The sequence below is a fragment of the Vigna umbellata genome, chromosome 7, assembly GCF_029865625.1.
Source record: "Vigna umbellata cultivar VRB3 chromosome 7, Vumbellata_1.0, whole genome shotgun sequence".
Classification (NCBI taxonomy): domain Eukaryota; kingdom Viridiplantae; phylum Streptophyta; class Magnoliopsida; order Fabales; family Fabaceae; genus Vigna; species Vigna umbellata.
The window spans coordinates 46,414,164-46,433,024 of NC_142171.1; the positions used below are offsets into that span (position 1 = coordinate 46,414,164).

General features: G+C 31.8%; 2 protein-coding genes across 6 annotated transcripts; both read left to right on the top strand.

Annotated features, from left to right (window-relative positions):
- The first annotated feature begins 1,095 nt into the window (after window positions 1–1,095).
- LOC124820930 (putative inactive leucine-rich repeat receptor-like protein kinase At3g03770) lies at window positions 1,096–6,528 on the top strand. Of its 5 annotated transcripts, none has more exons than XR_015780952.1 (9): window positions 1,309–1,495; window positions 1,608–3,042; window positions 3,682–3,815; window positions 4,076–4,316; window positions 4,546–4,748; window positions 4,871–4,923; window positions 5,095–5,203; window positions 5,281–5,366; window positions 6,047–6,186. XR_015780952.1 is itself a non-coding variant. In XM_088094895.1 (9 exons), the coding sequence occupies exons 2-9, from the start codon at window positions 1,704–1,706 to the stop codon at window positions 6,320–6,322; spliced, it is 2,280 nt and encodes a 759-aa protein (XP_087951021.1). In that variant the 5' UTR covers window positions 1,309–1,495; window positions 1,608–1,703; the 3' UTR covers window positions 6,323–6,528. The 5 variants fall into 5 exon arrangements, 4 of the variants coding, with proteins under 4 accessions (XP_087951019.1, XP_087951021.1, XP_087951018.1 ...); XM_088094895.1 differs by lacking the exon at window positions 5,281–5,366 and having other exon boundaries at window positions 1,608–2,070; window positions 2,146–3,042; window positions 6,047–6,528; XM_088094893.1 differs by lacking the exons at window positions 1,309–1,495; window positions 5,281–5,366 and adding an exon at window positions 1,096–1,245 and having other exon boundaries at window positions 6,047–6,528.
- Window positions 6,529–8,605: 2,077 nt separating this feature from the next.
- Window positions 8,606–11,670, top strand: LOC124845080 (LOB domain-containing protein 20). Its single transcript, XM_047322119.2, has 2 exons — window positions 8,606–9,030; window positions 11,182–11,670. Exons 1-2 carry the CDS (start codon window positions 8,629–8,631, stop codon window positions 11,509–11,511), a joined length of 732 nt encoding a protein of 243 aa, XP_047178075.2. The 5' UTR covers window positions 8,606–8,628; the 3' UTR covers window positions 11,512–11,670.
- The last annotated feature ends 7,191 nt before the right edge of the window (window positions 11,671–18,861 follow it).

The window sequence follows — 18,861 nt, forward strand, 5'->3', positions numbered from 1 at the left end:
GGAACATGAACCCTAACTAGCTTCATTCGCGTATAAAAATCCCTAATTTTCTAAGTACAACAATCCTAATTTCATTCGCGTAAAAAAATCACTTAACACATGTCATCAAACATGCAATCACACGTGGCAAGAGATACGAAGGAAAACTGTGAACACACGTGGCCAGACGTTAGCCACATCAGCTGATTTTTAACGGTGTTAGTTTTGGAGGACCAAAAATTAAGGTTTCTTTAAGGGGGAGGACTAAAATGTACCTTACTTTGAAAGAGAGACTAAAAACAAATCCGTTTGATAGTTTAGGGACTAAAAATATATTTAACTAAACAAATTAAAGTTCAAAACAAATATTTGAAATTATCAAAAACATATTTTTATCTTAGAAACAGCTAAAATCGGAAAAATAAAATCTTCCGTAGATTTGTTTGTATACTTTACTCTTTGCTTTTTATATCCATAAATGATTAGACGGTTATACAAAAGCGGCTGATTGATTCGTCCACCAACTGTTACAAAACAAAAGAAAAAAAAAGGCGCCAAAACCAGCATATACATGTAAAATAAAGGGTCATGCATAAAAGTTGAAGTGCGATAACAAGATAACAAAGGCAAAGTTTACGATACAGTACGTACTCTCGTCCAAACCCATCTTCATAAAATCTAACCTCAAAATTTCGAGAAACATGATTAATTTAATTAATCTTTGAAAGAATTTTACTAATATATTATATTCGTTCTCATTACTAATGCTTTTTAAGACTTTATTCTAAATGTTTATAACATTTAATAACGTTAGACAGAGTTAATATTTTATAGAAATTACATTGCTTTGTATTAAAGGCCACATGGAGTAATTAAAAAGTTGTTTAACATTTATACGAACTTATTATGAATTTTTGTTTAAAAGGAAGAAAATAATTTATTTTCTATACTTTGTACAACAATTATTTTTAATTTATGACTAGTTTTTAACCTATGATCTTTTTTTCTATATTTACTTTATTATCCAAGAATTACCATATGCTCAAAAAAGTGTTGTTTGATGAACAATACTCACATGCGTGTTAAACTATCATGGTGAGGAATAAAGGGTCATATACCTTCTCTGCAGAGAATCTTCTCTTTTGCTTTTCTTTGTGAAGATATATGACTTCACTTTATGACCATAAAACAAAAGAGAAGATAAATGGATGAAAATTATGCATTCTTTAATTAATTATGAGCTGTTGGTTTGTGAAGTGATGCAGAGTGAGTTTTGGCTTTTCCATTTTTCTTTCACAACCCGTGCCCCCTGTTTGTCTTGGTGTGTAGAGAAACGGTTACACCTGGAAAAATTGTTTCTATGTGAACTGCAAGTTTTGGAAATTTGTAATAGATGAGTTTCTGAATATATGGCAGAAAAAAAATTTGATTTTTTTCTTCGTTCTATTTTAGTTCTTGTGTGTTTGTTTGATTTGCTTGTTCTTCAGAGCTTGAATTTGGCTGAAAAGAATGAGATGTAATGAATTGACTCAAATCATTTCGTTCATTAAAGATTGTAATAAACCATTTTTTTTCAATTGAACATATTGTTGCCACTTTCTTATTCATGTGTTCTTGGAATTGCGCAGAATCTGCCTGTGGATGTGAAGGAGAAGGAAGCTTCAGTTCTGGAAAGAGTGTAATCTAGAGCAAACTAGAGTATAACAAAAACTCCTCTGTCTGTAATGGGAAATAGGGTTCCTCTTTCGGTGCTTCTGGTTTTGGTAACAGTTTTACTTTCAATCTTTCACTCGGAGCAACTGCAATCCTCTCACTCGCAGACCTTCCTAAGAATTCAACGGCTATTGAACTTTCCAGCTGTTTTAAGCAGCTGGAACAACAACACAGACTTTTGCAGCACAGATTCAACATCTTCTCTCACTGTAGCTTGCTATGATGGCACCATAACCCAGCTGCACATTGTTGGTGAAACAAGATCTCCACTTCTCGCTAGAAATTTCTCAATAAATTCCTTTTTCACAACACTGGTTAGGCTTCCCAGTCTGAAAGTCCTCACTTTGGTTTCTCTTGGCATATGGGGTCCATTGCCTGGTAAGATTTCTCATTTGTCATCACTGGAAATTTTCAATGCGAGTTCAAATTTCTTATATGGTTCCATCCCTCCAGAGCTCTCGTTACTGTCACATCTCCAAACACTCATTCTAGATCACAACATGTTTTCTGGCCATCTTCCTGAATGGTTTGATTCCTTTCCAGCCTTAACTGTGTTAAGTTTGAAACACAACTTGTTCAATGGTTCACTTCCGGATTCACTGAGTAGCTTGGAGAATATGAGAATTCTTTCACTTTCTCATAACCACTTTTACGGTCCAGTGCCTGATCTGCACCGTTTGACGAATCTCCAAGTGCTGGAATTGGATGATAATGGTTTTGGACCCCGGTTTCCCCAGCTTGGTGACAAACTAGTTACTCTAGTACTAAGAAACAACAAGTTCAGGTCCAGCATCCCTGATGAAATGAGCTCATGTTATCAACTTGAGAGACTTGACATCTCAGCAAACACATTTGTTGGACCGTTTCAACTAGCACTAATGTCACTGCCTTCTATTACTTATCTCAACATTTCTGGGAACAAATTAACAGGAATGCTTTTGGAGAATCTGTCTTGCAATTCTGGACTTCAAGCAGTGGATTTGTCCTCAAATCTTTTGACTGGGATCTTACCAAAATGTTTAATGTCAAATGCCAATGATAGGACTGTCTTGTATGCCAGAAATTGTCTAGAAGAGACAAATCAAAATCAGCATGCACTACCCTTTTGCCACACTGAAGCCATAGCTGTGGGAGTAGTACCCGAGGGAAAGAAGCACAAACCAGTATCTAAGGCAGTTCTCTCCCTTGGGATAGTATGTGGAACTTTTGGAGGAGTAGCAATTATTGCACTGCTTTTTTTTATTATCAGAAGAAGAAATGTCAAAACAAAAACCAAGGATCCTCCTCCAACAAAATTAATATCTGAGAACGCAGCTTCTGGATATACCTCTAAGTTACTCTCTGATGCAAGTAACCCCCTCACTCTGAATAGCATACATTTGTATGTGTGTGCACACAGACACATTCCTTATACAATTTTTTGCATTTTTCAACTTGCATATTATCTTGAAAACTCTCACATGCAATTGTTAATTGGTGCCATGAATTATTTGTATGTGTGCAGACAGAGTACCTAAGTTATATTATCACCTTAAAAAATAACAATACATTTTTAAAACTTTGTTATTGGAAGGAAATTGGGTGATTCAGTTTAGACATTAGAAACTTGAGTTTTATTCAATTCTTGCCTCAATGAAAATATAAACTATTGCAACTTGGTTTTGTTCTTGTGTGGCATCCTTGAGCCTTTGATATTCAAATAATCAGAAATTCTCCTGTAACAAACATTAGAAGATCAGGATGACAAGAATTTAGAACAGAGCATGCGGAATAATAATTATAAATTTTATTTCTGAAATGCATTCATTAATGGAGTATAGCAGAAAGTGAAACTCTGGTTATGAATAGAAAAGAAAATTACATGCACTGGGACTTCAAAAAAATATGTTTAATTGCATCAGACAGAACAACTAAACTTGATTTATAAATTCCTTTCTATCCTTACATATAAAAGATAGATGACAATTATTTATTTTTACCATACTAAAGGGTATATATCTCAAACAATGAAGTTTGGAACAGTTGATCTGCCTCCTTATCGAGCTTTCTCACTGGATGAGATTGTAGCAGCTACAAACAACTTTGACTCGGCTTGTTTTATGGGTGAAGGTTCTCAGGGAAAGGTACGTCACTTGTTTTAATTATAATGTCTATGTTGATTATAGAAAACTATTCCTTTGAGCCTAAGATTCAGGGGAGAGTGTTGTCATATTAAGGAATGAATCTATTTTCTAGCTTAAAATGTTATGAAACACTAGTTTCTTGACAAATATGCTGCGGCTAATACATGTTCGTGTCATAACATACCCATCAGCTTGCATGAAGAAAGTAATTTTGATTTGTATTTCATCATAAAATTATATCTTTTTCTTATGTGCTTCAGATGCACAGAGGTCAACTAAAGGATGGTTTACTTGTTGCCATTAGAAGTGTAAAAATCACCAAAAGCTTCAGCACTCAAGATTTTGTGCATAACATAGAGCAGATATTCAAATACAGACATCGTCATTTAGTCAGTGTTCTTGGACACTGCTTTGAATGTTATTTGGACGATTCAAGTGTCAGCAGCATATTTATTGTGTTTGAGTATGTTCCTAATGGCACACTCAAGAGCTGGATTTCAGGTGATTCATAAAAACTTGTTTCTCGAATAGAGTGTAAAACTGGTATCATTCCAACAAGAAATAGAATGGATATGGAAGTTTCTCTTGATGAAATTCTATTAGTAAAATATATGTATATCAGTTTGATGATGTTCTAAATTTAACAATAAATTTTTTCTTTTTAAACCATATATTTCAGTCACAATGATGGCATTTCTCACAACCATCTCTTTAACCTGTTATGTGGCAGATAGGCACTACAGAAAATCACTGACATGGACGCAACGCATAGAAGCTGCTATTGGAGTAGCAAAAGGCATCCAATATTTGCATGCAGGAATTGTTCCTGGTGTATATTCAAACAATCTCAAAATCACAGATGTTTTACTTGACCAAAATTTTGTTGCAAAAATCAAAATTTATGACCTGCCTTTGTTATCTCTCATGAGGAAGGTATGGATTATTTTATGTTCTTTTCCGAGGAAAATAAATCATGTTCTACCATGATGTTTGGCCTTTTATTTTGCTTGATAAAATTGACTTCAGTTATTATTCAACCCTGCTTATTCTTTCAGGTTGGACAAGGTAATCATTCTAGAGAACTCAAAAGTCCTAGCACTAACAAAAAGTGAGTGAGGGAAATTTAACTTGGTTTTGAGCTACATGTACTCAGCTTCTGTTAATGGAAAAGAGGATTCATCTTGCTTTATTTTTCTACGTGCATGAAAAAAAAAATCACGTGATACTGATGCGAAAACAATTATGAAAGACATTGATTCAAAACATGCTGTTGTTGCAGTGTAAAACAGGAAGACGAGTCTGATGTATACGACTTTGGAGTAATCCTGCTGGAACTCATTCTAGGAAGGACAATAAAATCAAGGAATGTGGACACTTTAAAGGATCTGGTAATGAAGGAGATTTTGGTTTATTCAATACTTTCCAGTTTTACTTTCTTTTTAACCCTTTAAACCTTCAAAATTAGAGGACTTTGGTATGATCCAGTAGACATCCTGATAAGTGTTGGAAATCTTTTACTGGAATAAACTGGAGAGATTGACTACCTTTGAGGTATGAGTTGTCCATACAAAAGACTCCTGATCCAGCATCAAACCTTAAAAGTTTATGTTTATATGTCTTGTTCTTCTTATATACCACTCAACTTTCTTAATTTTTATACTCAATGTAAGACTTTCAACTTATACTTAGATTACTAAGATGAATGTGGTGCTAACTCATAAAAAAAAATAGTATATTTCCACATGATCTCACAGATATTAATCAAATGTAAAACAAAAAACAATCACCCTGAGGAAAATTTAAGATATAAATTAGTTATGAACAGAAAAGGTACTTTTCTTTTGAATATAAGCAGAGTTCAGAGTTACAATCTCATGCCCGAAAGCTATCAAAATAAATGATTCAATTGTAAGATTACAGAAAGTTCCATTAACAATATCAATTTAATATGTCTAAACAAGCCTATGTATGCTTCCCATTAGTATGAATTTATCATATTTGATTACATTTGAATCATTGCTACAAATATAGGAAAAAACAATGCTATTCAGCCTTAACGTGTGCTAAATTGACAACTTTACTTTACACCTTGTCAATATGACTTAATTTAATGTTGCTCTTTCTCAATACCTGAAGGATAGTACATGAAGGGTTAAAAGCACAATTAACCTTAGTACTTTTCATTAATTTGAACTTTTATGATTTTGTTTCCACTTTGGATCATGAAATAGTTGCAAGCAAGCATAACAGCTGATGGTGAAGCTAGGAGGAGCATTATAGATCCAGCAGTTCGCAAGGTGTGCTTAGATCAATCGTTGAAGACAATGATGGAAATTTGTGTGAGGTGCCTAGTCAAAGAACCAGCAGAGAGACCCTCTAATGAGGATGTTTTGTGGAATCTGCAATTTGCAGCTCAAGTCCAAGATGCATGGGTAGGAGACTCTCAAAGTGGCAGTGATGACTCACCCATCTCACCTCTAGCATCTATACGAATGACCTTCCATTAGTGTCAATACAAAGGTTTTCACTTTTTTGGTTTTGATATGTGTGCCTCAAATGTTCATTTTAGTTCTTTGCACAAGATGAGTTTGGAGTTTACAGTTTACAGTTTACCGTTTGCAGTGTACAACATCAAAATAGTGTAAGTTCTTGTTGTAACAATTTTCCCCTAAAATAAGCTTCTAAAACCAAAAAAGAAAAATTACTATTTGTAGTGACTTGTTGCTTAAATCGTGTAACTAGAGGGAATGAAAATATGAAAAGAAATAAAAATTGAGAGAAAATTTAAACAAAAAATCATTATCATTCTTAAACTATTACCTTCTCTCCTAAATAATCCCAAATATAGAAAAATCTAAACAATTAGTTTCTTTAATGTTAGAAATAATGCTAAGTAGATGCCAAATATTAAAAAGTACCCTTCAAATTGATTCTTAAATTATATTAGATATCGATTTAGGGACTAAAAATAATATATTTACTATTGAGAGATTACTTATATAATTTTATTGTTTTAAATTTGAAAGGGGAGTAATACTTGATTGTGGAAATGGATGGTATATTATAAGTAAGATCAACATTGAAACAATTACTACAGGAAAATTTCAAAAGAAAATATAATTTTTAGTGACAAAAAATATGTTTAGACCAATTTTCTTATTAGAGACCAATTTCTTTGATAGTCAAAATCTGAGTAACTAATATTAACGACTAATTTAAAGATCAATTTATAATAAAAATCATTTTAATTACCATTTTAGGAATCAATTATAACTTTTTATACACAATAAAAATGATTTTAGTTATTAATAATTTTTAGTTAATAAATTAGTATGTAAATTGGTTATTACAGTGACTAATTAGTTTTAGTCACTAGAATTAGATTATTATTTACGAAGTTTCGCAGCGAAGTGTGTCATGATTCATTATCATGTGTTAAGGGTACATATGATCAGCACAAACAGTAAGAATTATCTATCCAAACATGCAACTAAATTTTTGTCAATCAATGTAAACTTAAGGGGATTTCAAAGAAAAAAATTAAATTAGAATGAATAAGTAAAAAATAAGGTACACATGAATAAGATTGAATAAGATGATAAGAAAATCCATAATAACTACCTTGCGAGTCAAAATTGCATTAGTATTGGTAGATTTTGATGTCTTATTTTTCATGGATATTAATATTGTAAATTATTTTTGTTAAGTAATTAAAAGGTATAATTAAATTCAAAGTTCTTAATAAATTTTAGCTTCAGGATGTGCAATCAAAGAATATTTCTTTACACTTTTTAAGGGTCACCTCGCTTTATATCTAGTTTATGTTACAATTGTTCAGTCTTTTTTCTCGAAGTCGAACAATGATGTATATTTCAAAAGATACTTTAACCCTTAAATCATTGAATGAATCTAATTGATTATCAAAATAAAGTAAATAAATACAATCATATACTTCTTTATTTTATTTTTGTATTTATTGATTATCAAAGTAAAATCAATAAATATAATTACTTACCTTATTTCTGTAGTTTCTGAATATTTTAATTATGATTGCCCAATTAAACGACTAAGCAATACATTGTTTAGATAACTTAGTCCTCGGTATTTTATTAAAAAATTAATAAAAAAGTATGTCATCACGTTTGAACAGATGTAGAACTCATATTAAAATTAAAATTAAAAGTCTGATGTAGAAAATCCCATCATTATATGTCTTCACATTTTTTTTGGGTTTATCTTAATGTCACACGCGGAGTACTACTACTACGATATATGCAAAAATAAAATACAGCTTTTTCCATACATAGATTGTCCCAAAAGTAGAAAGTCTAACAATTTCAAGCTCATTCTTGATGACTTAAAATGGACCCATTTCACTCTTATTCTGTTGCTTACAAGATGAAAAGAATAAAGAAATTGAAAAAAAAAGAGAAAAATATAATCTTGAATGAGGTTTTATAGCCACGAGAAGCATGCACTTTTGGTTCTACCACCCCACACGCGAAGAGCAACAAAGACTGCGTAGTTCTTGTGTTTTCCCCACAAAGACAACCTTTTCAAGTTTAACGTTTCATCCTTAACACAATATTATAAACATAAATCTAACAAACATGCAAACAGTAACAAGATTTTCATCATATGCACGTGGTCCCTCACATACTCCCTCACCAACCTCAAACGTCTTCTTTCTCAAACCATAACATCACAAGACCAACGTGCACTTCCCCCACACAACATCCCGTATATATAAGCATCAACACCATCCCATTCCCTTTGACTCTCTACTACCATAATACTCCAACAAACTACCAGAATGGAGGACGCACAAGCTCGTAACAGTAATGATGGAGATGACAACGGTGGATCAGGAAGCAAACGTAAAGGTCCTGTTTTGAGGCGTGCCATGGCAACACAAACGCAAGATGAAGCAATGGTGGGATCTTCACCTGCAACACCATGTGGGGCTTGCAAGTTCTTGAGGAGGAAGTGCATTGGAGGGTGCATCTTTGCACCCCACTTTGGCACAGACCAAGGTGCAGCCAAGTTTGCAGCTGTGCACAAGGTCTTTGGCGCTAGCAATGTCTCAAAGCTCTTGTCTAACATTCCGGCCAACCGCCGCCAAGAAGCAGCAACAACCATATCCTATGAGGCTCAGGCAAGGCTCTCCGATCCGGTTTACGGTTGTGTCTCCACCATCCTTGCTCTGCAACAACAGGTACTGTTTTTTTTTTTTTTTTAAATGTAATGATTTTATAATATACAACAAACTTTAACTAAAATAATAATATCAAATATAATTTTTTTACACACCTAAATTTTCTTTACATTTATTTATTTCACACTATCCTTCTTTATATTTTATTCTCTTTTTTCTTTTGAAAAAAAAAAAAATTTACACTTTTATAACCATTTTTTCTTTGTACTATGTATCAAATGAACGTAAAAGTGTGTCGAGTACATTATTTCAATAATAATATATACAGAGAGAGAGAAGGGAACGAATTCCTAACACCAACTGTTCCAGTATGGCTTATCCATCACTTAAGAACATGTATGTTGTCAATGAATTAAAACTAAGCATAATGTTTAACCTAATTTTAGTTTAATGTTTATATACTGTATGATTATGGTAAAAAACTAACAACAAAATTATTAGAGTTGAATAATCGTATGAACTATTTTTCATCCCTTATCAGTTTATTATATATTTGTAATTAAATGAAATGTAAATAAAAAATTATATATTCTTTACACTTGTGTATGTATTATTAGGACTAAATTTATCTTTTGTTCTCCATATTTTGAATACGTATTTTTAGTCTGCATAAAGTTTTAACTATATATTTAATGTTTTATTCTGCCCTTAAAATTAAAATTATGTAATTAAATTATTCAACTATCTTCATTGATATTTGGGAGATATAAAGTTAATTTTAAATATTTGAAAAAAAAAAGATAAGAGAAGTTGTAGATTCAAATCTTTCTACAAACAAAACTAGTTATTAACATTTGTTTGATAAAAAAGGCAATTAGGTTTCGCCGTTAATAATTATTATTAAAAAGGAAAATTTTATATGAACAGCGTTAAATCTTTCTATTCTTAAGTATCACCTATCAAAAACTCATATTTTTACTTTTGTATTTAGTTTTTTTAGAATTATTTTATATTTTAAAATAAAAATATACTTTATTGGTATTGTGTAGGTGTAGATAGAAATGAGAATGTCATATATCATCATGCATAGTATTAGTATTGTTTAACAATATACACATCACTTACTATAACTACAAATTTTTTTTGTTTAATTTTGAAAAGTAAAATGTAATATTAACTTTTATAGAAACTAAATTTGTACATTGACAAAAATATTTATTCTCTTAAGAAAGATAATTATTTATTCATTTTTTAGGGGTATTATTTTCTAAATGTTAGAAAAAGAATTCATGAATATGGTTCCTACAGTTTCCATTGATTGTGGCTTTTCTCAAATATATATTCAATGCGTTTGTTTCTTTCGTGGTTGACTATATGTTATTTTCATTATCCAAAAAGTTTGATTTTTCAATTAAAAGAATATAGGTATACAATAAATAAATTATATATAAGTCACACTAAGTTTAATTCTTTCTATTTTCAGTTTATATGTATTAAATTATTAATATATTTTCCTAAGCAAGTTGTGAAAAAAACGTTTCTTTAGTTCCTTTATTAAAGGATGGGTCAAGATCGTGTTATTCAATTGGCAGTTAGATCGCAAATGATATCGCATTTTCTTACCCTTTTAAATAGATCATTGCAAAAACTGGGGTGCTATTTTGTGATTTTAATGTCTTTAATTGCTTGAAATTTTATTGTATGTGGTTTAAAACAGAAAACATATATTTTTCTTTTCAAATAAGAAAAATCCCACTAATTTTCTTTTATATTCTAGTTTTATTTGAATTTTTTTGCGTATAACCCTACAAAGTTATTATCTTAAAATTTTAAATTAGAGGTGATTCCATGATTTTTGCTCACATTTTATTAATCTCTCTACATCTCTTCTCAACCAAATAAAAATCAACATGATAATGAATTCAATAATTAAAATTAGGTTTAAAGAAGTTTTACCCATATATTTTTGAAGAAAAATTTAAAGTAAGTTTTTTATAAATTAAAATTAATTTTGTAAAAGGTGTCGATATAAATTATCTAAAAAAATTTATTTTAATTTTGGATTACAAAGTGTTTAGAGGAAAATACTCTTTTAAACATACCATACTCTAAAATTATTAAAATTACTTTAGACTTGTAAAAACTATGGTTAACAAGTTTAAGTAGTCCTTCATTTTCATCCATGAAATAGTTAAGTTTTGTCCAATTCAGGTAGCATCTCTACAAGCAGAGCTAGCTATGTTGCAAACTCAGGTGATGAATAGTAAGTTGGCCTATGCAAGTGCTCTTCACACAACACAACTACAGCAACCAAACATGAATGCAGGAGCACTACAACCAGCATATTCTAACAACTCATGTGCTTCCACCAACCTTATGAACTTGAGCAGCTTCAACAATAACCCTGCTGCCTTTGACCTTGCAATGGACACAGCACCCTCATCAAACACTTTAGAGCCTCTTCAACTCACAAGACTGTCCAAATGTGAAGAAGAAGATGAAGAAGAAAGCAGGACTCAGCTAGCCTTCAACCACCATTAATTATGAGTTGCCCTTTTGTTTCATTTGTTAGTTGTGCTATTCTCTCTGTTTCATCTCTACATATGGTTATATAGTGTCCCGGTATCATTAATGTAATGTATCTCAGTACAACTCTATACTTTAGTTTCCATAATATATTTTTTTTCTCTTTTAATAAAAGGGCAATGAAAAATCCTATCTTCTAATATGTGTTTTTTTCTTGTTTAAAGAAAATATATATATATATATATATATATATATATATATATATATATATATATGAAAACGATATATTGACACCCAATTTTAAACAACATTTTGACATTGTTACGTGTTGCTTCTGTTGGATAAAAGCTGACAGAAACACGAACAAAATTTCCTAAGACGTGTAGATTCAATGTCCTTAAGGACTTATTTGCGGTGTATTGTGTAAGTTATCCAAGATACAACAGGAACTTTCCAGAATATCTCTGAGGATTTCAGAACTAGCAAAGATATCTGAAAAGAGTATGAAAAATAACCCAGAATAATTTTAGAAGAGGAAAAGAGAATGAAACTAAGAAGAGAGGAGAATGAGAAAGACTGAATTTGGTGTGTCTTGGAATGGGGGAAGAGCTCTCTATTTATAAAGTTAGGAAAGAATAAAAGAAATAAAAGACAATAAAAGCAAAAACACTTATCGTTGGAGCACTTAAAGTTTTTTTTATTGTTGCTTATTAAATTGTTGAACGTTGCAATAAAATATCAACGTTCTAACAAACGTTCCAAATCAACGTTTTGCAATATAATAACATATTATAACAATCCCCCACATATTGCAAAAGAAAGTTGAAAGAAAAGATAAGAAACTTTTATTCTGGGTCTCATAGGTTGTCATGCATAAGAGCTGGTATAGCAAGCTATATGAACCAATCTTAGTATGAGATACTTAACACATAGTGTAGTTGGTATAACAAGCTATACGAACCAAAGACACTTGACGTGTGTTAGAGGTTTATCAATCACAATACACCCCCACAATCCTTGTTGTTATCGTTGTATTGCGCTTACTAGGCCATGCGCGTGCTTGATATTCATGAGTGCTCTAGAGATCATGCCAAGATCTCATGTAAGCGGCCCCACTCGACACTCATATAGGTGATTTCGTAAAGTGTATGCTACAAATCATACACCACCTGTAAAGGATTTGAACTTTGATTAATTACAAAGTTTAACCTCTCAATAATGCAGTCTCTAGCACTTACACACACCATAGGAATGAACATATTTGATTTAAAATCAAATTAGTGCTATAATAACTAACAAGTGACTTGTTTTTACCCATATGAACCTTATTCGTGGGATCTCCAATCACAAAGGTTGGGTTACCATCACTTGTTTGTTTGCAAGTGGCGTAAGTCTCATTCCCCTTGATGTTTCTAATATCATTTGTCTTCCTAGGGGTTTTGTTAGAGGATCTGCTAGATTCCGTTCTAACTTCACATAATCAATGGAAATAGTTCCACTCTTTAGCAACTGCTTCACAAAATTGTGTCTCAATTATATATGTCTATTCTTTCCATTGTAATTCTTGTTTTTAGCTATAGTTATTGCTGATTGGCAATCACAGTGTATTGACACGGATGGGGTTGGTTTCATTCCTAGTGGAATGTTTGCTAAGAAGTTTTTCAATCACTCAGCCTCATTACTAGCCATCTCAAGAGCAACAAACTCAGATTTCATTGTTGATCTTGCAATAATTGTTTGCATGGCTGATCTCCATGTAAACGCACCACCCCCAAGTGTGAATACATAACTACTAGTGGATTTTGTCTCATCTGAATCAAAGATCCAATCTGCATCACTATACCCTTCTAGTACAACAGGAAATCCACTATATTCAATGGCATAATCCATTGAACCTCTTAAGTATCTCATAATCCTAGCAAGTGCGTCCCAATGTTCTTAATTTGGACATTGAGTGTACCTACTCAGTCTACCTACTGCATAAGCAATATCAGGTCTTAGAAAAGCTCATCAAGTGTAGTAAGCTCCCAATTATCTGGGCATACTAAGACTGATATAATGATTCTTCTCTATTTTTCATTAATTTAGAATTAGCATCATAAGGGATACTCACTGGTTTTAGGAAATAAAACCCAAACTTCTTAAAAAGTTTCTCAACGTATTGTTCTTGGGATAGTAATATACTATCTCCCTTCCTTATGATTCTAATACATAAAATCACATTAGTTTCACCCATGTCTTTCATTTCAAAATTTGATCCTAAAAATAATTTAGTTCTAGCGATAATCTCATTGCATGTACTAGAAATTAACATGTCATTCACATACAAAATGACATATTTACTACTTTCTACCACATCAATTCACAACCCACATGTACCCATTCCAATATTTATATTTGGACAACCAGGTAAATATATATATGCACTTCAATACAAGGATGTTCACTAACATTCACAGCCTAACAAATATTCCATGAACACACTCAAACCAAATTAGACTACATTTAGTCATTCGAATAACATTATACAAATTACCAAAAAAAATATTCCTTAACCATAATCTGGACCGCTATAACAACCAAGTAGTTCACATAAGTATGTTCAGCAATTTTACCTCATATTGCAAGTAATGATATAAATTTTAAAATAAGTAACAAATATCCATCATTTAAAATAAGAACAAACCATCTTGTAGAAAAATAATACTTATTCATTCTATCACTATTACCTTAACTATTGACACTACTCCAAAGCCAGAAACGCCATACCAAAACCTCCATCACCATTACTCATAATTGTAATTATTGCTCTTATCTTATAATCATGAATAAGATTGGTAAACGAGAAAATACCTAGTTAAGCTTCTCTCATCTGTAGGTAAAGTATTTGAAAAATTACTCAAGTACCTTGTCTTCTTATTTCTTTTTCATTCTCTGGAGAGAAAATCTTCTCCACCTTTCCTCAAACATTGCAAAGGCACGACACATGAAAATTAGGGTTCATCATCCTAACTTCAACGAACACCAAGTTGTCACCTCGTCTCCCTCTTTTTCATCCTCATTCGTGGTCCCTACAAATGCGATCAAAAGCCACCATTGCTGCGAGCACCTTGGCAGCCTCTAGAAGTTCTGAGTTTCGCAAATACCGTATGAGTTCTGAAAACAAGGTTTTGATCCTCCGAGATTGAATTGTTGATGTCAGTCATAAGTCCTTAAGATTGTTGGATAAAAGCTGACAAAAACACGAACAAAATTTCCTAAGACGTGTAGATTCTGTCCTTAAGGACTTATTCGCGGTGTATTGCATAAGTCCCCCAAGATACAACAAGAAACTTCCCAGAATATCTCTGAGCATCTCAGAACTAGCAAGGATCTCTAAAAAGAGTATAAAAAATAACTCAGAATAATTTTTGAAGAGGAAAATATAATGAAACTAAGAAGAGATGAGAATGAGAAAGACTGAATTTGGTGTGTCTTGGAATGGGGGAAGAGCTCTCTATTTATAGAGCTAGGAAAGAATAAAAGAAATAAAAGACAATAAAAGCAAAAAAGACTTAACGTTGGAGTACTTAAAGTTTTTCTGATCATTGCTTATTAAATTGTTGAGCGTTGCAATAAAATATCTACGTTCTAAATCAACGTTTTGCAATATAATAATAACATATTATAACAGCTTCCTTATTGGTCCACGTAATTATATTTTTTAGTTATTTTTGTGTTGACTTGAAAATTAAAGACACTTGCTCGGATGTTTCAAAATTTAGTTTTTCTTTTGTATGTTCACAAAACTTATGTTAAGACTAAATTGTCTATAAGACTGAAATGTTTAAACATTTTCATATATTTTGAAGTTTAACAAACAACGATAAACAAAATGAGTACTTGAAAGAGTATTGTCTCTCTAAAGATAAAATTATTGAATGAGAAACTTGTTTTGAAAAAGCCATATATGAAATATAAAGTATTTCTAAAGAAAAGTCTTAGTAGACGCACCATCAAACGATTTTACTACAAACGTGTTTATATGTCATATGAGAGTTTTGTGAAACGATTCTTGTTATACATTGCTAAGCAATGTTCAAACGAGCTCTCTATATGTCCTGATAGATAAAATATCAAAAGCTGTTTTTGCAAGATACGCTAAAAGTGTTAAATGATGAGTCAAAAATTTGTTTTGAGAGACATCCTGCTAAACACGCTTTTGAACGAAACAAAGATAACTTAAAGAAGCACTTTTAGTAAAAGCTTTACATAGGATATATGATACCTTGTGCCAAACGATTTCTTTCATCCAATTATGAAAACTTTATAAACTACTTGATATCTTATTCAAATGCTTAAATGATCAAATCTTGTCTGAACGAAAAAATTGTGAAAAACAGTTTGTTGTTCCGAACATGCATTAAATACTCAACATTTAAAAACAACAAAAATGATAAGAAAAAAGACACATTTGTTTGCATGCATATCTACTCTACTCTGTGCAGATTACCTATGTCAAGTATCCACCTACTCCATCATATACAAATCAAAAGTGGACATACGTTATCAATGTCCTGTCAAAGTTGGCAAGTACCAATAAAGGGAGATATAAGTTGTTGCTTCAACAAGTTCTTTCATCACCATCCACTTAAACAAAAAGGTGTATGGTCGTGGAGGTAGAACAGACTTAGATGACGCCAATTATTAAGTACCTAAAAAGTGGGGAGTTACTCGAGAGTGAAGAGAAAGGATAAGCAAGTAAAGTTGGTGACGAGTTATTCAAAAGAGGATATTGTCGGACATTGCTAAAATGTGTTACTCTAGAATAGGCCAAATTGAGGAGTTACACGAAAGACATTTGTAGATATCACTCTAGGGAAAAAACAATGGCAACACGAGTGTTGTAGCCATGCTACTTTTTGGTTGACTTTAGAGGTAGACTACACCGAATATGTAAAGAAGTGCATACCAAGTCAAAAACATGGTAACCTTATTCATGCTAAGCAGGAACAACTACACCACATTTTTTCTCCATGACCCTTTGCAAAGTAGGGAATGAATATCATAAGACCCCCTTCACTTCAAGTAAGGGTCAAGTGAAGTTCTTACTAGTCGACATTTACTACTTTACTAAGTGGATTGAGGCAGAACCTTTAGCGAAACTTACTGCCCAGTAAGTGCAGAAATTTATATGGAAGAACGTAGTATCTTGGTATGGAGTACCTAACATCATTATCACCGATAACAAAAGGAAATTCATACCAATTTCAAGATTAAGCACATTACAAGTTCTATGGAACATCCTTAGTCAAATGGGTAGGGTGAAATCATGAATACCGTCATTTTGGTAGAGTTGAAGAAGAGGTTAGACTTGGCCAAAGGAAGATGGTTAAAGGACCTATTAGAAGTGTTATGGAAATTTAGGTGCACTCCTCAATCCTTTACCAAGGAGACACACTTCAACTTAGTATATGGTACTGATGTCATGATCCTAGCTAAGATAGGAGAGTTATCCCCTCACTACGTATGATATGACGATGAAAGTGATGATAAATGCCCTAGCCTTGGCCAAGTGCAGACAATAAGAGTAGGCCTCAACTATTGAGAGGACCTAAGCTACTATCTTAGGGGCCACATTGTTTAAATATATCAGAGTAGGTTTAATTTTGGGTTTTGTATTATATGCCTAGTAGTATAGGGTTTTCTTTGGGTAACGTATTTGGGCTTTAATGGTTTTGGTCCTAGAATGAAGTTTGAGCCTAGAAGGAGTGGGGCTTGAGATAATGAGATACATTAACCCTAATTTGGTGCACTAACTTGGAGAGCAAGTTAGGGTTAATGATCTCCTTTGTGTGCCTACAAGCATGGAAGGTATGACTTGCTTATGTAGCAAATCACACTTGTGTCATGCCTCTTTTTGGCTCCAAAATTCAATTTGTAGACTCAAAATTTCCCTCTCTTTTTGGAGACACTAGCTTTCCTTTTATAAATAAAGGAGTCTAGACCTTGTAAACACTATTAATAAGTGTAGCAAAGTTACTATGTTGAGATGACTCTAAACTTTATCTTTGTGAATCACCTTAGGTTAGAGTTCCTTTATAGGTTTTCTCTAGCCTCCTTACTTAGAGTTGACCTAACCTCTCTTGAGAGACCTTCTATTCATCATCTCGTCGAACCACTTCTCCTCTTCTACTCCTTGCTTTCGCACCACACTTTTCCAATCTCTATTGAAGTCATGCACACGGACTATTACTTGAAGATGAACTCATAATGTGGTATCTAGAGCCATGGTTAGACACAATTCAAGAGGTAAGTTCATATTCTCCTCTGTTTCTTCAATTTCGTGTTGTTATATGCTTTATTCTTTTCTTGTCTTGTGTTGTAGTGATTACTTTCCTTTTGATTGGGTCTATTCGTTGTTCATCTTTGAACCATTTGTTTGTGTTTAAGTTTTCATGATTTCTTGAGTTTTTGTTATCATTTTGTTAAATGAAACCTGCTTGTTTTAAGTCTATTTTAATTTTGAAATCATATTCAAGTTGTCTAAAGTCTTGTTAGTCCAAATGAATCGATTAAATTTTTTTTTGATATATTAAAATCATTTTCACATATTGATTTTGGCCTTTAAAAAATGCATTCCCACATAGATTTTTAAAAAGATAATTTATAAATTTTTAAAATAAATCTAGAATAAAATTACAAAAAATGTAAATTAAATTAAATATAAATTAAATTTATTTTTAATTAAATTTAACCTAATAAAATATAAATTAAATTTTAATTTTTTAAGAATAATGTGAGTAATATAATATTCATATCTTACCTAATTATAAATTAGTATTAAATGTTTCATTATTTTCTATTTGTAAATACTCGTTTGAAGTATTTATTTATTGTCCAGATTTCATTCACAAATATCTCCTAATACAAATATTTTTATCATCCTGAAATCAAAATTGTATCGATGAAAAATTCTAAAATAATATTGTATTAACAACTTAATGATAAATAGCATATAAATACGTTTTACCCCTGATGATAACTTTTTAAAAAAAATATTCATTTTGGTAATGTTCAATTAAACAACACTATTTTAAATAAAAAATCCATATTCCGAGCTTACATGATATAGACGTGTAGTTTAATAAAATAAAACGTGGAGCTATTCAAAAATTTGTTTATTTATTTGGGTTTATTTCTGAAAAAGAAAAAAATAATCTGAACTATGGCACACAAATAGTTCCATGGTGAAACAGCCACTAAAGTTGTTTAGGTGTTTTTTTCAGTATATTTATTTCGTAAATATTTTGTGACATCTTTTACAGTGTTACGAGAGGGTAAAAAGACTTGGAGTTTTTGTGTTACCTCAATTTGAATATATTT